The sequence below is a fragment of the Macrotis lagotis genome, chromosome 1, assembly GCF_037893015.1.
Source record: "Macrotis lagotis isolate mMagLag1 chromosome 1, bilby.v1.9.chrom.fasta, whole genome shotgun sequence".
Classification (NCBI taxonomy): domain Eukaryota; kingdom Metazoa; phylum Chordata; class Mammalia; order Peramelemorphia; family Peramelidae; genus Macrotis; species Macrotis lagotis.
In genome coordinates this window covers 742,217,479-742,244,206 of record NC_133658.1, presented here as the reverse complement: position 1 = coordinate 742,244,206, position 26,728 = coordinate 742,217,479, and the positions used below count along the sequence as shown (strand labels likewise).

The window sequence follows — 26,728 nt, the reverse complement described above, 5'->3', positions numbered from 1 at the left end:
TGATTTTTGTCAAGGTCTTTTCTTTCTTTAAATATGATTTATCACATCAGGTCTCTTAGGTAGATGATATAAAATCACCTACCTACCTTATAAAAGTGAAAAATGTAAAAAAAATTTTGCATGTATGTTTTGTTTGAAATATTGAATACAAAAATATATTTTGTCCATAGATGACAATAATAAAATCTTACATTTGAAGAGCTTTTACACTTTAGAAAATATTTTCACATGCATTTTTATTTAATTCTCACAACAACTCTGGGAAGTAGATAAGAAGGAGGTAGCATTATAATCATTTTATTGATGAGGAAACTAAATCTAAGAGACATTAAATGATATATTGAAGAATGTGGAAAGGCCAAAGCTTGCACTCACATTTTCTGATTCCAAATCCAGTGTTCTTTCTGAATATAGGATCATATATATATTCCCTTATATAAAGGGGAACATAGACTTATCCAGAATTTCTATTTAAGGAGTAATAAAAACCAAAAATTAAAAAAAGGAATATTGTATGTGTATGTGTGTGTGTGTGAATTATGTATCTCTACACCTAAAATATAAAATATATGTTGGGTATAAAATTTCTATCCATTTAAAATGTTCCAACCTAGATGAAGAAACAAATTTTGAAGTCACTGATTATTAAACTCAGCAAGGAGAACTCTATTATAACACAATTTACAAGTTTTGTGGCAGTTGAGAAGAGGGTAAGTATTGCTGTTAATAGGTAATTAAATTGTATTAATTGTCTTAAACAATAAAATATACAAAATTTGGGGCTATTAAATTACAGTTGGGGGCAGCTAGTTGATGCAGTGGACAGAGCACCAGTCCTGGAGTCAGGAGGACCTGAGTTCAAATTTGGCCTCAGACACTTAATAATTGCCTAACTGTGTGACCTTGGGCAAGTCACTCAACCCCATTGTCTTGCAAAAACCAAAAAAAAAAGAAAATTATAGTTGATTATATTTGTTATTAATGAACTTTAATTACGTAGTAAAGTGGAAAAACTAAATGATTTTGCTAGAAAGCCAGGATCTTCAAGGCTATTGCAAAGCATCAAACTATTATTAATAATTATATAACTATTATTTTATTAATAGTAAATTACAACACCTCACATTCCCATAGTGTTTTCCAGTGCTTTCTTCAACACAATCTTTTGTGATAATGCAAATATTTTCCTCCGTTAATGAGGATCTGAAGATTGAGGCTGATGTCTTGACCACTGCAGAAGTAATAGACTATCCCCATGGCTCCAGTGGTCAGTAATAGGTACATATCAACTTGGACTAGTAAAATATGCCAGCCCATTCCTAAGATGGTGGACAATTATAAAGACCATCTGGGGCTTTCATCTGTTGTTAATTATTATCTTTGCATATCTGGCTGCCTCAGTTTTATGAGGTTGTCTAGAATACTGGCTCTGAGCTTATATTATACTTAGAATGGGATGATCTGATGGAATGAAAATATATGAAGAATAACACCTTGATGGGATTCTTATTAAACACTGGGTAATATGTATTAAATCTTGAAGGATTTGTTGAACCAATGCAAGGTAAAACATCCTGTGCTCACTCTTGTCTCCTAGACTTTCCCATAAAAATAAAGAATTTTATAAATAAAGAATATGAGGCAGACAGCAGTTAAGTGACTTGCCTGGGGTCATATTAGTAATAAGTGTCTCAGGCTGGATTTAAACTCAAATCTTGCTAACTCTTGGCATTTGGAGTTTTATCTACTGTATCACCTACCTACCTTCTAAAAAAACAGTTGCTACATAAATATGGGCCACTTTTCCCCCTCAAATTCCAACACTAGTGGGAAATGTGGAACACACATGGCCAGCATATACATGGGAAAAGATGTGTAGTGATATCCAAATGTGGAAACAAGTCATACCCCTGGAACTGTATGTAAGTCTACCAATGTGTTCTTTATGCTAATTCTGCTCTAGAGTAGTCCCACAAAGCCTCTGCATGATAGTAGTTCACTGACCTCATAATCACTGTTGGGCAGAGTTCCTCTGGCTAGGAGGCTGCCAAGCTCTTCTCTAGCTCTGACTGCTAGTGCATTCTCCAAGAAGGTGCTCCCTCTTCCTCACAATAAGTAGGGTGGCAACCAATGAAATTCAATCACCCTCTTCTCCTCAACATTCCCTCCTGGTTTTCCTTGTGCCTGTTTGACCATGCCTTCTTAGTCTTCTTCCCTGAATCTTCATGTAGGTCTTGCCCATTAATCATGAATGTCCTCTAAGACTCTGGCCTGGGCTCTTTTCTCTTCTCCCTCTTTTTTCAATTTTTTAACTCATCATTTCCCTTCCACTACCATTTCTATTCAAATAAGTCTCAAACTTATTTGTCCTGATCCTAGTTAACCTCTTTTCTGACCTTCAGTCTCACATCTCCAACTGCTATTAGAAATTTCAAGTTGGCACAGTGGAAAGAGCTCTAGCCCTGGAGTCAGAAGGACCTGAGTTCAAATGTGACCTTGGACACTTAATAATTAACTAGCTGTGTGATCTTGGGCAAGTCACTTAACCCCATTGCCTTGCAAAAGCCAAAAAAAATTTCAAGCTAGGGGCAGCTAGGTGACACAGTGAATGGAGCACTAGCCCTTGAGTAAGGAGGACCTAAGTTCAAATCTGACCTTAGACACTTAAAACAGTGTGATTTTGGGCAAGTCACTTAACCCTAATTGCCTTACAAAAACCAAAAAAAAAAAAAAAAAGAAAAAGAAATTTCAAGCCAGATGTCACATGGACATCTTAAACTCAACATGTCCAAAACTGTACTCATTATCTGTCCTCCTTAAACCTCCCCTTCATTACTATCCTTACATAACCTCAGAGTCCACCTTGACTCCTCAATCTCTTACCTTCCTTGTTCAATCATTTTGACAAATCCTGTTGTTTCTATCTTCACAGCATGACACCCACTTCTCTTCTCTGACATCATCACAATCCTGTGAGTCCCTCATCACCTCACACCAGGACTATTGCAGTTGTCTGTCCCCAGTTGGTCTCCTTGCCTCAAGTTTCTCTCTATTCCAGTCCATTCTACACTTAGCTATCTAATTGATCTTCTTAAAGCTCAAGTTTAATCATGTCATCCCCTTTTGAATCAACATCAGTGACTCTTGTCTCCAGGATCAAGCCTAAAATTCTCTGTTTGACTTTTTAAAGTCCTCCATCATCTGGCCCCTTTCTATCTTTCCAGGCTTCTGTCCCCACCTCCCACATAAACCTGTGATCCAATGACTCTGGCCCTCTTGCTGTTCCGTGAACAAGATATTCCATATTCCAACTCTGGGCATTTTCACTGGCTGTCTTCCATGCCTAGAACTTTCCTCTTTCTCATTTCTGCCTCCAATCTTCCCTGGCTTTCTGCAAGTCTCAGATAAAATCCTGCTCTCTAAAAAAGAATATTTCCTGATCCTTCTTAATGTGAGTACCTTCCCTCTCAAGAAAGAAACTCCTTGCCCTAGTTCCAAACTCTTTGAATCACCAAGCCAGGATTACTCCAGCTAATTAAGGCCTTCAGGCTTTCCTCTATTCTTTGAACAATATTTCTTGGTTGCCAAGGGCAGCTTTTCTGCAAGAGACTTCATTCTGATTTAGAGAAAGAAAGTTCATGTTACCCCTATTTAATTTTCAAATGCTTAACTGCTTCTAGCCAGTTTCCTTTTAGATACTATTATTAGAAGCTTCTAATAACTCTCCAGGAGTTCTCTGGGTTTTGTAATGATGACCACCACCACCCAAATCCTTCAATCCCAAATCTGTTGTGCTTCTTCTTAAAAGCAATACAGGAAAAGACCACAGGGCAAGGTCTTTCTCTGATCTAGACAGGGTCCTTGCCCTTATTGTGTATATGTGACCAATGAAAGCTTAGGTGATATGAGTTAACTATTGCTACATTTTGGTTATTTTCCTGATTTTTTTTAAAAAGCTACCTAGTGTCAAGCTTAATTATTTTGGATTAAAAATGAAATAACAAAAAGTTATACATGAAGTTTTATTCTCTAAAATTGACTGTAAAAACTATAGGTGGAAGACATCATTAAAGAAGTCAACCCCAAAGTAAAATTTGTGAGGCATTTTTGTACAGAAAAATCAAAGAGACATAAAACTGAGTTAGGCAACCAATGAGATTTCATATAGATGACATAGTTCTACATCATGATCCTCTCATAAATTATAAAATTTGTTTCAAATTCCTATTGATAAGAATCCTGCTTAGGCTGGAGAGGGGATATTTGTAGATAAACACAAGATTTCTCTTTCCTCATCCAGCATGTCTCTTATCTTGTGATTTGTTGATCGAGGTAAAGGAATTTATTGGTGCTCTTACAAGGCTGACCAGGTAGTATTGACACAGGCTATATCAACATTAAAATAGAAATGATCTTGACTTGGCAGATTGTCATTTTTACAATCAGAGACAACATTCAGATTTATAACTCCATAATGAGAAGTTGAGAAACCAATTTTTCTTCAGAAATGTAAGATTTTCACACTAGTTATATTAATAACTCATCCAATTTTGCCTCTGATTAATCTCATTGATTTTTTGTTAGCTTCCATTTTATTTTATTTTTCAAGGTTGAATGATATTTTTATTCATTAAAGATTTTATTTATTTTGAGTTTTACAACTTTTCCCTTAATCTTACTCCCACCCCCCACAGAAGGCAATTTGTCAGTCTTTACATTGTTTCCATGGTATACATTGATCTAAATTGAGTGTGATGAGAGAGAAATCATATCCTTAAGGAAGAAATATAAAGTAAAAGAGATAGCAAGATCAGACAATAAGATATCTGGTTTTTTTCTAAATTTAAGGTAATAGTCCTTGGTCTTTGTTCAAACTCTACAGTTGTTTCTCTGAATACAGATGGTATTCTCCATTGCAGAGAGCCCCAAATTGTCCCTGACTGTTGCACTGATGGAATGAGCCACTCCTTCAAGGTTGATCATCACCCCCTTGTTGCTGTTAGGGTGTACAGTGTTCCCCTGGTTCTGCTCATCTCACTCAGGATCAGTTCATGCAAATCCCTCCAGGCTTCCCTGAATTCCCATCCCTCCTGGTTTATAAGAGAACAATAGTGTTCCATGACATATATATACCACAGTTTGCTAAGCCATTCCCCAATCGAAGGACATTTACTTAATTTCCAATTCTTTGCCACCACAAACAGGACTGTTATAAATATTTTTGTACAAATGATGTTTTTACCCTTTTCATCATCTCTTCAGGGTATAGACCCAAGTAAGTGATATTGCTGGATCAAAGGGTATGCATATTTTTGTTGCCCTTTTGGCATAGTTCCAAATTTCTCTCCAGAAAGGTGGAATGAGTTCACAGCTCTACCAACAATGTAATAGTGTCCCAGATTTCCCAGGACCCTTCCAACAATGATCATTGTCCTTTCTGGTCATATTGGCCAGTCTGAGAGGTGTGAGGTGGTACCTCAGAGAAGATTAGCTTCCATTTTAGATGGTGATATTATCTTCTTAAATCTACTAGTATTCCCAATTTGAGAATTATTATCTTGTGTGTTCTGACAGTGGAATCATGAAAGCTTTATTATAAAAATCAGTTCTAATTTCACTTGTTTTTTATTCAGGATGGCAATGAATCACTGGATCCCCATACTCCAAATATTTTGGAATTTATCACCACAGAAGACATAGACTTTCTGCCATACATGGATTGGGAGTTGGAACAACCAGAGTATGCAAGCCAGAGTATGCAAGCCAGAGTAAGTCTTAATACAAAAAAGAGCTTCATGATATTGCCTTTATGTTAAATAATTATTTTTCTTCTTGAACCAAGTTAATTAATGCAGCGTGCACATATGTGCATGCACACACAAATTGTGTCCTTTTCCCACCACATTACTTTTTTTAAAATTCAGTTTTGTTTTTAGTTTCAAATTTTTCTCCCAGCATCTTTCTCTCCCCTAACTATTGATAAAGCAAAACCAAAAATTATTATAAATATATATCCAAACAAAACAAATTCCTGTCTTTTTTTTTGTTTTTTTGAGGTTTTTGCAAGGCAAATGGGGTTAAGTGGCTTGCCCAAGGCCACACAGCTAGGTAATTATTAAATGTCTGAGACCAGATTTGAACCCAGGTACTACTGACTCCAGGGCCAGTGCTTTATCCACTGTGCCACCTAGCCTCCCACCCTACAAATTCCTGTCTTAACCATATCCAAAAAGAACGCTTCAATTTGCATCCTAAATCCTTCCCCTTTCTATCTAGATAGGTGAACTTCATCATGAGGTTGGTTCCATTGTATTGATCAGAGTTCCTAATCTTTAAAAGTTGTCTGTCTTTATAATATGGTTGTTATTGTATCAGTTTTTCTGGTTCTGTGCACTTCACTTTGCATCAAATAATAAAATGTCTTTCTAGGTTTTTCTAAAACCATCTCTTTTTCATATCCTATAGCACAAGAACATTATAATACAAATATCCACCACAGCTTTGTTTAGCCATTTCCTAACTGAAAGGCTCCCCCTTTCAATTTTTAATTCTTTGCAACAATGAAAATAGCACAGCTTTGCTTTTACATAGACCACATCCTCCATTCAATTCAGTCACTGTCTCCTGAGAACCTCTTCTATACATTGAACTTTGCCAGATGCTTTAAATGATGAAAAAATGAGAACAGTTCCCACCTTCAAAGAACTTCGACAAACACATATTTTATGCATATATGTATATGTATTACATATATATGCATATTTGTGTGAACCATTGAAATAACAATATGAAAGTGTTATGATTACTTCCTGGTATAGAGGATACAGATAAATACAATGGTATCCCAGACTTTGGAGTGGAGTGGTGAAATCGGGCCTCCCATCTGACTATCTATCAAGTATATTCCATTTCATATTGTCTCTTGCTTGATCTCTAGCCTCCTCTGTAAAGAGGAGCAATGTCTTCCACCCAGGTGAACATTTTCTCATTTGGTTAGACCTGACACACACCAGTTTTCTTTGCTGGATCCTCCTCCAAATCACACCCTCTAATTATAAGTGTCCCTCAAGGTTCAACCTTCTTCCTCCTCCTTTTGTAGCACTTTTCTTAGTGATCTGTCACCTCCCAAGGATTTACTTACCATTCTTTACTGATGATTTTCAAATCTACCTTTCCTGCCCTAGCTTTTCTACTGAACTACATTTTTGCATTTCTAACTGCCTTTCAGCCAACTTGAACTAGTTGTTCAATGGATATTGTAAATGTGATATGTCCAAAACAGAGTTCATTATCTTTCCCCTAAACCCTCTCTACCTCTTTACCTTCCTTGTTATTTTAGAGGGCAACACCATTTTCCAGTCCCTTAGGCTCACTATCTAGGAGTTATCCAAGCCCCCTTACTCCCTCTCACCCCTACATATCCAAGCTGTTGTCAAGGCCTGTTGGTTTCACCTTTGCAACATGTATCAAATAACCCTCCTTCTGTCCTCTGACACTGCCACCACTCTGGTTCGTGCAGGTCCTCCTCACTTCAAACCTTGAATCTTGCAATATACTGCTGATGCGTCTGCCTGCTTCACTTCAATCCATCTTTCCTTTGACTGCCAAAGTGATTTTCCCAGAGCACAGGTCCAGTGATGCTATACACACATACACACACAACATACATACACACACACACACATGCACCATTAAATAAATTTCTGCTTGTGACATTCATTCAATGTATAGTTGTTCTTTGATTTACATGGTTGTAGTTATTGTGTATATTGTTTTTGTGACACTGCTTACTTCATCACACAGCATTAGTTCATGAAGATCTTTCCAAGATTCTCTGTATTTGTCAGATACATAATTTCTTATGAATTATTCCATTATATTCATATGCCGTGATTTGATTAACTGGATGCCCAAATGATGGGCATCTAGTTTGTTTCCAATCCTTTTCTGTCACAAAAACAACTGCTATAAATATTTTGGTGTATATGGGGGCTTTTTTTCCTCTAATTGATGGTTTCTTTGGATTATAAACCTAATAATGGAGTCTCTAGTTCAAAGGATATGGATATTTTAGTCACTTTACTTGCATAATTCCAAATTGTTTTTCAACCTGATTATGGTTTCATAGCTTCACCAAAAAGGTAATAATATGCCTATCATTTTATAATCCCTCCAGTGTTGACTATATGCATTTTTATCATCTTTGTCAATTTTTAGGATGTGTGGTAAAACCTTAGAGTTGTTTTGAGTTTTATTTTAAAGGAAGTAGTGGTCAGAAGTCAGTCTTTTTTTTTTAAAGTTTTTGGGGTTTTTTTTTGCAAGGCAATGGGTTAAGTGGCTTGCTCAAGGCCACACAGCTAGGTAATTATTAAGTGTCTGAGGCCAGATTTGAATGTAAGACCTGTAAAACTCAGCAGGAAACATTAGAAAGGAAATTACACTTAAAATACTTGAAGAGAATGTGAAATACTTTAGTCGACTTGCTAAGTCATCACAGGAACTTTATAACTTAATTATTAAACTATATGGACTATGTAACACTTTTAACATAAATACAGAACTAAATAACTGGAGAAATACAATCTAAAATAATAATAAAAATAAATAAAACTGAAAATCTAAATGAAATGGATAAATATATTAATATAAACCAGATTAACAGAAGAAGAAATCTAGTACTTAAATATTTCATCTTAGAATAGGAATTGAACAAGCCATAAATGAGCTTCCTAAGAAATAGTTCCCAGGATCAGTAGGATTTACAAGTGAATTTTATCAAATGTTTAATGAATGACTAATTCCAATACTATACAACCCTTTTGGGAAAAATGAGTAAAGGAATCCTACCAAATTGTTTCTATGACACAAATGTGGTTTTGATAACATAACTCAGGGAGAGCAAAATCAAAGAAAGACTTTAAGTCAGTTTCCCTAATGAATATCAATATAAACATTTTAAACAATATATTAGAAGGAGAACTAGAGTAATATATCACAAAGATCATACACTATAACTGGCTTGGTTTTACATTAGAAATTCAAGGTGATTCAATACTAGGATTAAAAAAAGCAAAACAAATTATATGCTTCTTTCCTTAGGTGCTGAAAAACCTTTTGACAAAAACAACACCATTCCTATTAAAAACACTATAAAGCATAGAAATAAATGACTTCTCTCAAAATGATTACTAGAATCTATGCGAAATCAAGAGCTAGCAGCTTTAAAGAGATAAACTAGAAGCCTTTTCAATAAGATCAGGGTGAAGTTAGGATGGCCATTATCATTCAATAGTGTATTAGAAATGTTAGCTATCCCAGTTAAGTCCAGAAAAAAAAATTGAAGAAATAAGAATAGATAATGATGAAGCAAAATTATCTCTCTTGGAAAATTATGATGATCTACTTAATGAATCAACTAAAAGACTAGTTGAAACAATTAACAACTTTGACAATGTTGCAAGATATAAAATAAACCCATATAAATCATAAGCATTTATAAATACATATATATATATATATATACTTAATTGCTCATGGACAAACTTAGCCAATATAATAAAAATGACAGTAGTTTCTAAATTAATCTGATTATTCAGTGCCTTATTAATAGAATATCAAACTACCAAAAAAATTTTCTTATACAGCTAGAAAAAAAAATAGTTAAATTCATATGGAGGAACATAAGGTCAAAAATATCACTCTAAGAAAGATGCCTAGCACTGTCAGATCTCAAATTGTACTACAAATAATAATCAAAACAGTCTGGTACTGGTTAAGAGATCAGTGTTGATCAGTGGAACAGATTAGTTATACAAAAGACAGAAATGTGACCACAGTAACCAATGTTTAATAAACCCAAAGATCCAAGCTATTGGGGCATAGCTCACTATTCAACAGAAACTTCTGGAAAAATTGAAAAACAATCATAAGCATAGACTAATATCTCTTACCAGAGTTATGGGCAGATTTGGAGCACTGACTTTGGAATCAGGAAGACATGAGCTCGAATCCAGTTTCAGACACTGGATACTTACCATCTGTGTGACTTTGGACAAGTCATTTAACCCTCACTGCCTCACATCCAGGACCATTTCCAGTTGTCTCAATTCATATCTGGTCTCTGGACCCAAATGGCTCTGAAGGAGGAAGTGAGGTTTGTGACTTAGCACAGCATCCCCTCACTCAAATCCAATTCATGTGCTTGTCGTGGTAGTCTTCAAAAATGAAGGACAAATATTACATTATATTACTACATACCAAGATAAGCTCAAAATGAGTACATGATTTAGACATAAAAAGTAATGTAAACAAATTAGAGGAGCTTGGAAAAATTATCTGTCAGATTTATGGATAAGTAGTCAAAAAAGAGGAGGATAATAGGAGATAAAATAGACAATTTTGATTACTTGAAATTAAAGAGTTTGCAGAGAAATAAAAAGTTAAAGTGGAAAACTGGGGAAAAGATCCAAAGAGTTACTGGAGTAAACAATAAGGAAATTCTTAATGTCTTATTCATATAGTTTTATTACAAGGATTGAATTCTATCTTATGTACCTTGTGGTTTTGCTGCCTGTTGTCTTAATTTAGGTTATTTGAAAGTCACTTCTTTCAGATGTTCTTTGTAGAGGACATGGTTGTTCAACTGCTTAAAAGACTGATATTTTGTATTTTGTTCTGTTTATTCCTTTTCTTCAGGAAATGCCACAGGTTCTACAGAAATCTGCCAGAAGAATGAATTATAAAGTTTTTAGAAATACAGCTGCTATTACAGTAGAATCAGGAAATGCTGCTTTTTCAGATATTGCTACTTTAGGGAAACATTCAGCACAACATCCTTTCCAGGGCAGGTCAAAAAAAGAAATTAGGCTCTCACAGACAGTTAAGGACTTCCCAGCATCAGATTCTCCTATGATGAAACTCAGTTCTACTCCACCAGTTGATTTTTTAGAGTTTTCCTCTGATGCATTACCAAAAAGACTCACCCTTGCTTCTACCCTGGGTGACTATGCCATGGTACCAGATGTAGCTGAGGAAGTTTCAAACACAACAGTTTTATTTAAAAAACATAAAAAACAGGTTTCAAACCATATGACCCCTTTCGTTTTTTCCTGTCCAGTTCCTTCTCCACCCCCTCCTCTTCCTCTGGCTAGTTCTTTCATTTCCAAATCCTCCTTTTCTCCTTATAGTTCAGGCTTTGCCTCATCCCCTGGTACTGTACTTACTTCTAGTTTTCTTTCTGCAAATTCCTCTTTTCCTCCTCATTTAGGCCAACTATCTGGAGGTGATTTGGGCTCTACTGGTCCTCGTCCTCCACCTCCACCTCCACCTCCACCTCCAATTTCTTATCTTTTTGGTAAAAGTTCTCTTTCTTCTCATCTTCATAAAGCTTCCCTAACTCCTTGTTGTGGTACTGGCTCCTCTTCTCCCTCTCCTCTTCCTCCTCCTCCTCCTCCTCTTCCTCTTGCAGGCTCTTCTCTTCCTTCTCCTCCTCCTCCTCTTGCAGGCTCTTCTCTTCTTCCTCCTCCTCCTCCTCCTCTTGCTGGCTCTCCTCCCTCTCTTCCTCCTTTTCCTCTTGCTGGTTCTTCTCTTCCTCCTCCTCCTCCTGCTGGCTCTTCTCTCTCTCTTCCTCCTCCTTCTCATGCCCCTCTTGCATACTCTTCTCCCTCTATTCCTCCTTCTCCTCCTTGTTCTCCTCTCGCTGAACATTCCTCATCTCTTCTTCCTGACTCTCTTCCTCCTTGTCCTTTTTCTGGCATTTCTAGCTCTCTTCTTCCTCCCCCTCCTCTTCCTGTCTCTTCTTTTCCCCCTTGTCCTATTACTGTCTCTTCTCTTTCTCTTTCTCCTTCTTCTTCTCTTCCTCCTCCTTCTCCTCTTCCTAATTCTGGCCTGTTTGGCTCTAGGTCTCAGTTAAACTTACTTACATTTCCAAGATCTAGGATAGGTAGGAAATTTGCCCCCCTTTCTGATGTTGCTTGTGGAATCCGCCCATCAATATGTGAGAAAAAAATGCAAGGGCCTGCATCAAGTCACAGACGTATGTTTGGAAGGAACAATAATGAACAACTGCCACAGGCCTATCAGCCTCCATTTTCTCCATCTAGAGATACTCAATCAGAAGTAGTGAATGAAGCTTTTTCAATTCTCACCCAGGAGTGTTCTTTAGCACAGGATATGACTCCATCAATTGCTAAGGTAAGGCAACATGTTTTGGAAACATAGACTTGAATAAAATGTGTATAACCATGCAGTTCTTTTATTGCCTTTATCTTTGCCTTTCAGACACAAAAACACCAGACTGATGGAACTGACAGAGAGAGTTGGTTGAAAAGCATTAAAGATAATTTGGTGTTTTGGGCTCAGGTTTTTAGTCTTCAGAATGAGGTATCTGCCTTTCCTCTGTGCCATCTCTGCTAGTAACTGCCTGGCCCAGCTGCTCAACATACTGTGCTAGTGAACATTGTTGTTGCTCTTAAGGAAAAACTAGGATCATTGCAACTGCCATGAAATAAGGCATCATTTCTGAAGCTCTAGGCTGATATTTTGTTCCTAAATAAGTTTTTGAAAGAGACAGAAATTCTAAATATATATATATATATATACATATATATATATAGTTCTTGAATTGACATATAGTTTTCAGTATAAATATTGATATACCTAAAATTCTTTATAATTCAGGTTCATTAAGCAAACTTTACTGCTGACCTACCTTTTTATTAATAATGAGTTATGAAAGAGTTTTAAGTTTTATGTTATTAAAAAATTACAGTGTGGTATCATATTTTCATTAGTGAAATTTATTGAATTCATGCATTTTAATACCATAGAAATACAATTTTTTAAAAAAAATCTTGATTGAATTAAAATATGAAATGAATGAATTAAAATATATACGATTCAACACTTTTTTTATTATGAGATGAAATTCTAATTGTCATTATTTTTCCCTTAATTTTACAGGAAGGCTTTTGGAATCTTAACCTTAAACTTGGGCTCATTTTAAACCTCAATGTGAATAATTTAAAAATCTTTCTTGTGCAAAAAGGCATTCAATCTCTAGGTAAACTCAGTTTCTTTCTATTATTCATCAAATGAAATAATTATGTTTATGTTAACTATAGAGGAATTTTTTTTGATGTTCTGCATTCAGAATAAACATATTTTTGTGCTTACCTTTCAAACCTTTAAATGGTTAAATACTTTGAGATTAATCAAAGGATTAACATGGTTGATATCCTGATTGTATTGATAGGTGGGAGATTTTGATACAGCTTCAAAATTTTGTCTCTTGAACTAGAAGCCCTTAGTTGGGGAGAAGACATGGCACAGTGAAGTTAAAAGAATCTAGATTTAAATTCTTTGCAACTACTGCCTGGGTGATCTTGAGTAATTCCTTCATCTCTCTAGGCTTCAATTCTCTCAGTTGTAAAATGAGACAATAGAACTAGATGATCGGGGCAGCTAGGTAGCGCAGTGGATAAAGCATCAGCCCTGGAGTCAGGGGTACCTGGGTTCAAATCCGGTCTGACACTTAATAATTACCTAACTGTGTGGCTTTGGGCAAGCCACTTAACCCCATTGCCTTGCAAAAACCTAAAAAAAAAAAAAAAAAGAACTAGATGATCTCTGATGTTCCTTCTAACTACAAATCTATAGTCCTGTGATCAAAAGAATGCTAATAAAGCTAAACTGGCAAACCACTAGTCTCCAAGCTAAATGTAGACTTTGGCTTAATTCCATCACTTCTTATGGAGAAATGCTGAGAAATAATAGCCCAAAGTGATATCTGAATTGATGTCTCTAATTGTGATTAGGAAATAAGTATCTATTAAGCTCTTGTATGCAAAACTCAGTTAATTGATGGAAATATAGAAATAAAACAATTCTTTACTGGGCATGGGTTATAACCTGGGGCAGAGAAGTAAATGAATGGTCACTTGAGAAAAGAAAGTATTAACATTTGCAGGAATGATACTGAATCTCGAAAAGAAAATAACATCTCGGGATGCCTAGGACAAGGCAGATAGGCAGCCTGTGTTTGGTAGAGATGAGAGCCAGAATGTTAAGTCCTGAGAACAAAGCTATTGGACCAGTTTGGTTCAATTGTAGAGTGAATGAAGGGGAATAAACTTGTAAAGATAGACTGGAGCCAGATTGAAAGTGTTTTAAATTTCAGATGGACAAGTTAGCTTTGCTTGACTCTAAATTCTAATAAGAATTCAGAGAAGGTTCTTTGAGGGTACAGATGGAGAGACACTGAGAAGTGACAGTTATCTTTAAAAAAAAAGTATCAATAAAACATTTACAAAAGAAAGAAAATGGCAGCCTGAGGAGCTTGTATTTTATCCTAGAAATAGAAAGCCACTGAAGTTTTTGAGCAGGAAAATGATATTATCTAATCTGTTGTTGTCAGTAATGTTAATTTAGAAGACATGTTGAGCATGAATTAAGAGAAGGAAAGTTGTAGGATCCAAAAGAGCAATTAGGAGACTATTGCAATACTGTATGCTAGGCTTCATTAGGGCCTAAAGTAGGGTGTGATCATGATCATATATGTTTATGGTATGTAGTCCTATTATACATTAAGACAGTTAGACCATAGGTGGGGTATTATTTTCAGTTCTTATTCCCACAGTTTAGTGGAGATATTAACAAGTTCAAGCATGGTTTTCAGAGAGTAGCTGGAATAATTATGTGATTAGAAGCCTTTCACTGTTATCAGCTAATGAAACTGAGGATATTTACCCTGACCAAGAGAACATTTAGGAGGAATGTGATAACTGTCTTCATGCATTAGTTGTTGTTGAGTCATTTTCAGTCATGTTCTACTCATTGTGGCCTCATTTGGGGTCTTCAGCTCATTTCACCAATGAAAAAACTGAGACAAAGTGATTTACCAAGGATCACATGACTTGTAAGTGTCTGAGACCAGGTTGAAACTGGAGACAATGACTTCTTAATTTGTTGTTGTCATTTATCCGACATTCTCAAAGATCATGACATCAGAGATGTTATGCCATAACAAGCATATGAATTGAATTTGAGTATGGGGAGTATGAGTCCAGTGGCCAGATAAGAATCAGGATGAATGGAGACTCCTGGATTCAATGAGAGACCTTGACTTAAGGACCAGTGCTCTATCCGTATGCCACCTTGTTGCCCTTCAAGGATTAGAAAGGTTATCAATTTGAAGATGGATTCAGCCCGTTCTACTTGCTGTCAGCAGACAGGACAAGAAACAGTGGATGGAAGTTGCAGGCAGTTAGATTGAGACTTGATATAGATAAAAATCTAACAATCAGGGTTTTCCAAAACTGAAATGAATTGCCTTTGAAGGGAAATGAGTTTCCCATCACTGTAGGTGTTCAAGGGAATTTTTAAGGACTACTTCCCTAGGCGGTTATAGAAGATTTACCTGATCAGGTATGTGTTAGACCAGATAAACCTCAAAGTTCTTTCAACACTGAGATTCTGGGACTATATGATTCCAGAACTTTACAACCAAAGCTTTTTGAGTTTTATCTGCTGTCATCTTTTCCATTCCTTATTATTCTATACTGAAAATTACTATAGTTAGACCACCCTAACCAAGAGCCTTATCACTTAACATCTCTTGTATCCCTGAGGATCTCTCCAGTAAACATTCTTGAATTCAACCCAACCCTTTATATGTTGCTACCACCCTCATGTTCATCAAGGAATCTTGACCCACCTACATATTTCTTTCCCATGGGGGATAGAAGGCTGACATGGAATCAGGAAGACCAGAATTCAAGTCTTTCCTCAGACAATCAGCTGTGCTGACCGTGGGCAAATTAACCATTTCAATTTCAGTTTCCTCCTCTGTAAAATAGAGATAATAATAACACCTATATCATAAGAGTGTTGTGAAGAAGCAAGTGAATTCCTATATAAAAAGTGTTTTGCTAACCCTAAAATTATATATTATTATTAGTGATTATATCCATGCTTCCTAAACCATGCTATCAACGTTAGACCAGTGTGTCTTGCCCTGGACTCTATTTTTCTCCAAACTTTTGCTGATATAACCCAGAACTAATCATCTGATTTGAAGCTGGGGGTGGGGGAGGCCATCTCATTTGACCCTTAGCTAGTTGAAGCCTGATTTTTTTTTAAATATGAGGCATTATATACTGCTTTACCCCAACTTGTCCCCACAAAAAAAGTCAAACAAAACTCAGCCCAGAATATAACGTGAGATGAATCATTCCATCCTGGTTTTTTCTATCTTTTCTATTGATATGGAGACACTTTGAAACCACTCTTGCAAGACTGATCAGCATAATGCCTGTGTCCATTTTGATTTAGTGTTCTTTTTGTTTATATTATTATAGTCAAAAATTGTCAGATATTATGAAAATTCAGGCACAATCAGGACAAACTCCTACTTTTCCTCTGTTGTCCCTGCTGGTCCTTTTATTAAGTATTCCCTTAGCTTCATCCCCCTTCCACAAGGTCCATTTTTTTGCCTTTTTCCTCCATCCTCCAATTTTCTCTCTTTAATAATTCCGTATTTTCTGCTGCCTATCAGCTTCTCTCTTTTAAGTATCTAATGGCTTCGGTGACTGAATCTCCTGGGTTTTCTGGACCTATCCCAGTTTCAAATATTCTATCCCATTTACAAATGAGAAAAAAAGGCCCTTTGTCAGAATAGTTGGACCAATATGAGTTTTAGAAAATATAGTTCTTGTGTTTTTGGTCCTCCTTATCTGGTTTGGGAAAGAAATAAATAATGTCCATGTATTAATTACTGTGTGACAGACTCTGTCCTGGCCACTGAGGCTACAAGGCCATAAAGAACCCCTATTCCCTAAGTATATACTCTAATGGGATAGAGAACAAGCTTATGCAGATCCAGTATATGTAAATCCAGTATAAAGTGACTTGGGAGGGACTGTGCTCCAGCCCTCAGGAGCATTCTTGTAGGAAGTACTAATTGACCTGCACTGGAGATCCAAACAGTAAATGATCTTTATGGAGATCACAATATGTACATGTATTAGTATATGAAATATGAGGTGATTTGGAATAGAGAACAATACCCCTAGGAGAGGTTAAATTTTGAAGAAAACTAGAAATTATACTGTGGCAATGAGGAGAGACTACAATATTGTGTTGTTGGAGGACATTTGACCATACCATAAAAGGAACAGATTTTAGGCTTTAATAGTCTCTCTCTCTCGAAGTGGGCAACAGAGGAAAAAAGAATTAATAGCTCTCTCCTTCATTTCTACACTGAGTGCCTCATTTAAGTATGAACCCTCATCCTTCCTGCTCACTGGACCTATGGAAAAGTCTGATTAGGAAAGAAAAAAACTATAATCATTAGAATAGCCCTTCTTACTTCCATATAGTAAGATTGCGATTGGAAGAAAGGAAAAATTCTTTATATTTTTAAGATTTTTTTCATAATTAGATCAAAGCAGCTCAAATATTCAATAGTTTGGTTTTTTTTTAAATACACCAATCATGCTTTTGGGTAACATATTGGAGAAGCAGGTTTCTAATTTTATTTTTTAATTATTGTCATTATGGCTATTTAAAATTTTTATTATTTTTTTAAATTTTGAGCTCTGAATTCTCTCCCTTCCAATCTCTCCTCCATTCATTGAGATGGTAAGCAATATATGAATTACATATGTAAAATTATGCCTAACATTTCTATATTAAATGTGTTGCAAAAAGCAAGGAAAAATACATTGAAAAAACTGCTACGTAGGCATTTTCAAAAATAATTTTTTGAGATTTTACTACAAAGTTTTGTTTTGATTTAAAGTGAAAACTTCTTTAGATTACAAAAAGCTTAAGAAACCCCCTCTTTCAGTAGGAACCTAGGCATTTTTAAAAGACTTTCTTTATTAACAAACAGAATGATTACTCAGTGTTCTGCCCCTTCATCATACATTCATGATCTCAGGTTTTTCTACAATTTTCTCCAAATGTTCTGAGATTTAATCAGTATGGGTACTGCTTGTATACAACCATTCCTCCTTAATATTCAGTTTCTGGGGGGAAAGTACCATCACCTAGTGGCCTCCTTTTGGGTGATGGGAATTTCTGAACTTAACTAGATGAGTTGAACACAACCAACTAAAACCCATCACCAGTTCTATAATCAAAGTCTTTCAAATTTGGCAAAATCAACCTAAACTTTAGCTGCCTTTGTGGTGCTGCAGCATAGTGAGTGTTACTTTTGTATGTTACTTTTATTTAATATTAAGGACATTAAATGTGTTTGACAAAAATAGTATTTCTTCACTGTTCTGTATATTGTCTCATGGCCTACTATTATGGCTTCATATTATTAGTGGTATTAATATTCTGAATTGGAAATGACTGTAGGGACTTTTCTTTTAGGTTCCAAGGGAAAAGAAGATGTATTACAGCTGGTAGCCACATTTCTGATACTACAGCTCATTCGAACTAAGCTGGAGTCAGAAGGGGTAGCAGTCATATCACTGATGAAATTAGATGATTCAGCTGCTTACAGGTATGGTTTATTAGACAGTATCAAGTAGTCTACCAATAAACCATTGACTAAGGGCCTGCTAAGAGCTCTAAGAAATACAAATATGAAGATGAGACAATCCCTGCTCTCAAGAAGTAACTCAATTTTATATTTAAACATTGACTAAATGAAGCTTTCAGAAACTTTACTATAATCCCAAGCATTTAAAAGTCTTTGATAGAGAGGGATTTCTCATCTTGCTTCTGGAAAATATGTACTGTGACTGAATGTTGGTCATCAAATAGATGGTTAGAAGAAACAATACACTGCTGGTCAAGTTTCATTTGTCCTCATCCTTTTCTTTTCCTGACACTTCTGGACTAGTTGACTTCTAAATGACTTTCCAGATGTAAATCTGATACTCATGTAGTTCTTCCACTAGAGAGGCTTTACAATGAATAGTTGAAAACTTCCAGCCCCTCTATCCTTACTACTTTCCCAACCTCTAATCATAAGATAGTATTAAAATAAGACTAACAACTTGCATTGTCTAGCTCATAGAATTTAATAAATGCTAATCACAATCTTAAAAAACAACAACTCTTTCACTTTAAATAGCATCCTCCTTCTGCTCTTACTCGTAAAGCTTCTTGAGTTGCTTCCATTACTTCCTGGTCATTTCTCAACCCCATTCTAATCTGGCTTCTCTACAGAAATTGCTTTGTCAAACAGTACCATTGACGTCCTAAATTGCCAAATCCAGTAACCTTTTTTTTTAGTTCACATCCTTTTTGACCTCTGAATGAATAGTAGGTGCTCAAAAAAATTAATTCAGTAAAAGTCTATCTGAATTATGTAATATTTAAAAATAATCAGGTATATAGCTTTCAAGGACATGCTGCAGATGTAATAAGAATGACTGGGACAGTAAATATTGGCAAGGTTTTTGGAAATGTGTTTCAATAAATTTTGGGGAATTGGTACATTCTATTGCCCCATTTCACGTACTATGTAAATGAGTACTTTTACAGTCTTTGAAATTGATTTTTCTTTTTTAGTGAAATATTTTTCTGTTTTTTTTACTGAAACATTTTTCTTATACTCCTGTGTTACTAAATGACTTTGTAAGCTGCATGGGGTACTTTAAAGAGTTCTGGACTTGAGATAAGCAGGGACCTTTGTTAAAATCTATCTCTGAAGGAGCCGCTAAATGGCACAGTGGAAAGAGGATCTGTGTTCAAATTCAGCCTCAGACACTTAATAATTACTTAGCTGTGTGACCTTGGGCAAGTCAATTAACTCCATTGCCTTAAAAAACTCCCCCCCCCATCTATCTCTGATACTCATTTAGATTTAGAGATGGTGAAATGGATGACAGAGACCCTTTCAGTGGCAAACAAAACATTTTATACTTTTTGGGGGATCAGAGGTACTCAATTGTCAGTGAAAAACCTGGATTTAATCTTGAAGCCAAAATCAAAAAAGCCTGGGTAACTGTTCCCCACCATTCATTTGCATAGATCCAGGAATTTGGGAAACATAGATGCAGATTATCTTTAGGTGGGTCAAAGTCCTTCACCAAAGTACCTGATCTCTGCAATAGGAAGATTTGCCAAATAGGAGAAGGTGTCCTGTCCCTCCTCCCTGGTGGGAGATGAAAGCAAAGTGAAGAACTGAGACCCCAAAGATGAGACCCCAAAAAGATTTCATCCGACCCTCCACCAAGGATCTCTGACAACAGCAGCAGTGTTCGAGCTAGGAAGCACAGTAGCCCCAAGCTCAACCTGAGGCTGGGGTGGTAGAAATGAGAACTGCCTATCAAAAATGAGCTGAGGCTTTAGCTCCAAACACAGTATCCTAGAGAAGCAAACCCCACTGAGATCACTGTCATGTTGAAATTCTAGACCCTGCATGGAGCCTGCCCAGCCTCCTTCCCTCCCCCCAACCCATGGGGAACCTTCAGGGACCTTCATGAAGCCTAGAGAGAATAGGAGCATCAAACCCTGCACTTGCTGAGTTCTGGTTTGGTCACATGTGTCTTCTGGGTCCACTCTCTCCACCTGCACTCTATGGGCAAGGATGCTTCAAGTTGGGGTGCTAAGTGACTCAGTAGTTAGAGGGCTGGGTCTGGAGTCAGGAAGACTCAAGCTCCTGATTGGCCAAGCTCAGACACTTACTGGTTTTGTGACCCTGGACCAATCATTTAACTCTGCCTCGAGTTTCCTCATCTCCAAATTGAATTGTAGAAGAAAATGGAAAACCAACCCCCTCTGCAAAAAAAAAACACAAAAAAAAAAACCACCCAAATAGACTCTCAAAGAGTTGGACACACTGAATAACAAAACAGGTTTGGGGGCAGGGGAAGGAAATGCTCTATAATTATAATTTTTGCTATATCTAATTAGGACCTTTGTTACCCAAAAGCAGGATTTTACATTTATCCCTATTGAATTTCATCATCAAACAGATTCAGCCCAGTACTTTAGCCCATCACAATCCTTTTATATCCTAATTATGTTATCCATTATATTAGTTATTCCCTCCAGCTTTGTGTCATTTGCAAATCTGATGAGTTCACCATTCTCTGCCTATACCAAGTCATTGATAGAAATGTTAAACAGCATAGTCCAAATACAGCAGGACATTCCATCAGAAACCACTTACAACTTTAGACTATGTAAGCAGTTCTTAATCTAGCGGACTGAATTTTTGTCTAGTCAATTCCATCTTCTCCACAAAAATAATATTGAATACTTTTTTTATCAAAAACAGTGCTAAAATCTAGTAAATCTCCATCATCTAGTATAATAATCCTATCAACAAAGGAAATTATATCGGTCTGGTATAAGTCCCTTTCTAAATGTTCATCAACAGTTTCTTCAATAATTCATTCTACAATTTTCCCAGGAATAGATGTCAAATTTGCTTGCCAAGTGTTTGTAGGCTTCCTTTTTTTGAAAGTCAGGATATTTTTCCTTTTCTAATCCTGTGGTACCTTTCCTGATTTCTGTGCTCTTTCAAATATTCCAACAGTGGCTCAGCAATCACATCTTCCACTTCTTTCAAGACCCCAGGATTGAGTTTATCTGAGCTGGAAGACTTGAATTCACCAAAGTCAGCTAGATGCCCACTTATCTCCTTATTTATCTGGCTATTAATTTTCTATTGTAGCCTGCGACTTTATCAATGAAATACCAGATCCATTTAAATTTTGAAATATTCCTATTTCATGGGTTACCAAAGAAAATGGTCACATATGGCCATCATACAGGAGAGGATAAACCTTTCATACTAAGCTAGGTTAGTCCTCAGAGCAGATATAGTCTGTTCTTGTACCATACACCAAACCTTTCCTGCATAATAGAAGTAGCTTTGTTCTGCTGGCATCAATTTAAAGAACCCTGGACTCAACTCTGTACCAAAGTGAGGCACTGAGTTGGATTTTGTGAAGGTTGAAAAGTATAAAACACTGCAAATATATAGTTAATATGTATGCATATATCTATATGTTATGAGTATAAAAGTTTGACATTCTTGAATTACTCATGACCCCTAAGCCTTTCCCAAAGGAAAACAGAACTTTCAATACACTCTTATTTCAAAGATCTTTTCTAAATATAATATTAGAACTCCCATTCATTATACTAAGAAGGCAGTAAAGAAAAAACACAAATTACTCATTGTTTTAGTCAGCCAGTTTTAGGCAGTATAGGATGTGTTCAGGGAAGACTAGTATCTCTAGTGTGAGGACTGCTTTCTACCTTTGATATCCACCTGAGCCATCTAACTCTCACCTGTGACTGCAAGAATCTATAGCATACACAGTGGCCACATCCTGGAAAACTGTTTCATCAGACAGGCAATCCTAGGTTGTGGGTAACCAAGAGGGTCTCAAACTTGTTGGTGAGTTAGGGAGTGTCTACCTGAAACATATGAAGGCTTCCCCTCATGGAATGGATGGGTAAGAGCAATTTGTTCCAACAGCCATAAAGGCAACTGAAGCAGACATTGTGGAGTGCTTAGAGTTTGGTTAGACATTGAAGACACCAAAGTCATCCACTGCATCTAGAGCTGTCACCAGTTGTCTTGACGACTCCTAGCACTGAACCATGATGACTCTGGAAGAGAGAGACCTATGACATCATGCAGCTCTGCATCATTTAAATTCAATTTATGCATGAATCAAAAGACATCATCACATCAGTTACCACACTAATGGCAAATTCTTTTAACTTGAAAAGGCTACAAGCCAAGACCAAAAGGGAGGGTAGTGTTGGTGCATGATCTTCTGTTTACAGATGATTATATACTCAGTACAGCCTCTGAAGCTGAGATACAACAGAGTATGGATTGATCCTCTGCTACTTGTGCTAATTTTGGCCTAACAATTAAAGCCAAGAGAAAACAGGTGCTCCATCATTCAGCACCACCCAACCCATATGTGAAACCATTGATTACAACAAATAGATAAATTTTGAATACTGTGGACAAGTTCACTTACCTTGGCAGTATACTTTCCAGGGAGATACACATTGAAAATGAGATTGACACACATATTGCCAGAGCTAGCTCAGTGTTGGGGAGGCTCTGAAGGAAAGTATGGAAGAGGTATTAGACTGATTACCAGACTGAAGCTCTACAGGGCCATTATGTTGTAATCATTGTTATTTGCCTGTGAAACCTGGATAGTCCACCAGTCTATCTGGACAGCCATGCCAGGAAACTGAATTATTTCCATTTAAATTGCCTTGGGGGGGGGGGGCAGCTAGGTAGCGTAGTGGATAAAGCACTGGCCTTGGAGTCAGGAGTACCTGGGTTCAAATCCGGTCTCAGACACTTAATAATTACCTAGCTGTGTGGCCTTGGGCAAGTCACTTAACCCCATTTGCCTTGCAAAAAAATAAGTTAAAAAAAATAAATTGCCTTAGGAAGATTTTTCAGATCAGCTGACAGGATAAGATTCTGAGGTCCTTTCTTGAACTAAACTACCAAGTATCCAAACTCTGCTAGAGAGAGCACAGTTTGGGTGGGCTGGCCACATTGTTCAAATGCCAAAGGTATATTTGCCAAAGAGACTATTTTTTGGAGAACTCATAGAGGACAAGTGCTCAGAGAGGGGTTGGAAAAAATGATACAAGGACACTTTCAAGGTCTCTCTTGAGAATTTGGAATTGGGGGGCAGCTAGGTAGCCTAGTGGATAGAGCACTGACCCTGGAGTCAGGAGGCCCTGGGTTCAAATCCAGCCTCAGACAACAATTGCCTGGCTGTGTGACCTTGGGCAAGTCACTTAACCCAGCTGCCATAAATTTTTTAAAATTTTTTAAAAATTAAGAATTTGGAATTGATTATGCATTATGGGAGACCCTGGCACAGAACTGCCTTCATCTGAGAGAGTGCTGTACTCTATAAGCAAGGCAGAATTGAAACAGCTCAATGAAAATGGGAGAGGCTCAAGTTTAGAGAACCCACCCCAGATGTTCACTATTTGTGCCTGACCTGTCGTAAAGCGTTCTAAGCTTGTTTTGTTCTGCTCAGCCACAGTCAGACACCTGTAACTTATCTCTACCCTAGTGGTGTTCTTTTGGTTGTTTTGGATAACAAAGGGCAAGAAACAACTGAAGCAACCAAAATCAAGGGGAACTTTTAAAGTATGTTTTAGAGTTTTAAAATTGTTTTTAATAAACAAGTATTTATGGTATCTAATATGTGCCAAGCTATCAGAAATTTTTTTAAATGGTATAAACTAGGACACTTGTCTTGTAATAATAACTAGCCATTTTATAGGGTTTTAAAGTTTGTAAAGTGCTTAATAAATCTTAAGTCATTTTATCCTCCTGGGAAATAGGTGCTATTAACCTTATTTTACAGATGAGGAAACTGAGACAGGCAGAGATAAAGTGACTTACCCAGAGTCACACAGCTAATAAGTGTCTGAGGAAGGATTTCACACAGGTCTTCTTCACTCCAGACCTAGTATTTTATCTACCTCAAAACCAAGCTGGTTCTGTTAAAACTACAGCTAAATTGGGAAGGAGTACCAACAAAATAAAATGTTTCATAATAATAATAACACATTTCTATTACATTTTAAAGTTTATAAAGCATTTGACATACATTTGTCACAACAACCCTGTGAGGTAGGTGCTACAGAATGCTACCCTATCTGATATTCCGAGATTAAATATTTGCCCACAGTCACATAGCTAATAATTCTCAGAGGCTGGATTTGAATCCAGCTCTTCCTGACTCCAGTTATATACTTTACCATTAGCCATATTTTATCTCTAATAAACCATCTTAAATTAAGTGCAAGCTTGTTATACTTACTGGTTACAAGTGCAGTATGAATTCAGGAAAAAGGAGGAGATCAATATGGACTAGAACAATCTGGAAAGGAATAATAGAGGTGTTATTTAAGTTTGGCCTTGAAAGATGGTAGGATGTGGGGAAATAGAAAGACTTTGTAAGGATGTTCTGTGCAGTGGTACAGATGGTAGAAAATGAGAACCATGCCAGGGACAAGGTTTTTAAATATGTTATTATAAAGGGATATGAAGGACAGGCAAAAGAATTTGGCTGTTTGCCTGAATTAGTTGTTTTTATTCAATGTGAAAGTAGTATTCCCAATGTTTTCATTTATGTTGATTTCTTCTAATGTAAAATGCTTGGTCACAAGTCTGATTTTCTTATATAGCTAAATTTTGAGGTTTAACAGTTCCATTTATTCTTAGATCCTGTGCCAGCGCCTGGAGCTTTGATTCAGTAAAGAAAGCAGTGAAATGGGTAAGAAGAACAGAAGCACAATATCCATCTCTTTGCCCTCGACTTGAGTTGGGTAAAGACTGGGACTTTGCCACTAAGCAACTGTTGGGAATTCAGCCATTAAGTACCAGATCTCCTCTTCACAAAGTACTTAATTATAATGAAGACTTAAGTTTGTTAACTTATGTTTGAATCTTTTTTCATGTGTGGGTGTGTAAAATACTTTAAATGAAAAGTAACTAAAATGTAATTTAAATTATGATTACATTCATTTTATAAGCCAGGCACTTAAAATTCAGATAAAAAAACTACTTGATAATAAGCAAATATTATATAGAGAATAAAAAATGAATTATGACATAGAAAATTTAGTGTTTAACTTTGATATTTTGATGTGTTTTGAGTAGTTAAATGCTTAATCTTAATACATAAACATCTTATGTTGTTACTAGTTCATCTAAAGGAAATTATTGTTTTCTGAGTTAGAAAAGGGATATTGAATATGTCATATTTAGGATTAAGGACTAGAGAATAAAAAAATTTCATTCTGTGTACACAAATTTAATGAATATAATAAACTTGACATTTGAAATGATCTGAACCTTCAGAATTCTTCAGTACTTTCACATGATTTAATTTGTCTCTCAATGACAGTTATTGAGTTATGTCATAGTAATACAAGAACTATCACTCCCATTTTGCAAAGAAGGAAACTGAGGCTCAGAGAAGGTGAGTGACTTGTCCTAAAAAAGTGGTAGAATTAGGATTTCCACCCTTTTGTTCAAAAGTTCAAACCAACAAATGAAAAAACAACAACTCTCAAGTAAAAACAAATAATCAAATAAACATACACATGAAGAAAATTATATTGTTTTAATAAACCTTTAGCATTTAACAAGGTCAAGGCAGCACTAAATAAATAAATAAATAATTTTATTATACTTTTTTTTGTGTGTGTCCACTAATAGGTCTACCCAAAGTTCCACTATCTTTGGCCTTGTTTTCTTCTTTCATATTATTGTAATCATTGTATTATGCAGTTTGATTTTGCTGATCTGGTTTTGGCATAATGGATAGAGCACCTATCCTTTTTTATGCTATTTTATTTTATTCCTTCCAATTAGAAGCAAAGATAGTTTTGGGGTTTTTTGTTTTTTCAATTTAAATATTTTTTATTTATTTGTTTTTTCAGCAAATCTTTTTTTTTTTAGGTTTTTGTAAGGCAAATGGGGTTAAGTGGCTTGCCCAAGGCCACACAGCTAGGTAATTATTAAGTGTCTGAGACCGGATTTGAACCCAGGTACTCCTGACTACAGGGACAGTGCTTTTTCCACTGTGCCACCTAGCCACCCCAGCAAATCATTTTTTGTAAGGTTTTGATTTTTACATGTTTGTCCCTCCCTTTCTTCCCCTCCCACCTTCCCCCCAACAGAAAGCAATCTAATTTAGGTTCTATATCTGTATTTATACTAAATATAGATCCATATTAATCATAT

At 36.2% G+C, this 26,728-nt stretch overlaps 1 protein-coding gene across 4 annotated transcripts in view; it reads left to right on the top strand.

The window, feature by feature from the left end:
• PARP4 (poly(ADP-ribose) polymerase family member 4) overlaps positions 1–26,331 on the top strand; it is a 114,004-nt gene extending 87,673 nt beyond the window's left edge. For 3 of the 4 annotated variants that reach the window (XM_074216253.1, XM_074216255.1, XM_074216254.1), the window contains exons 29-35: positions 615–710; positions 5,634–5,768; positions 10,696–12,192; positions 12,280–12,381; positions 12,961–13,060; positions 18,379–18,511; positions 25,202–26,328. In XM_074216253.1, the coding sequence (XP_074072354.1) occupies positions 615–710; positions 5,634–5,768; positions 10,696–12,192; positions 12,280–12,381; positions 12,961–13,060; positions 18,379–18,511; positions 25,202–25,424 (2,286 nt within the window). In that variant the 3' untranslated portion in view covers positions 25,425–26,328. Of the gene's footprint in view, positions 1–614; positions 711–5,633; positions 5,769–10,695; positions 12,193–12,279; positions 12,382–12,960; positions 13,061–18,378; positions 18,512–25,201 lie in introns of all 4 variants that reach the window. The other variant, XM_074216252.1, reaches the window with a different exon arrangement.
• Positions 26,332–26,728: the final 397 nt, after the last annotated feature.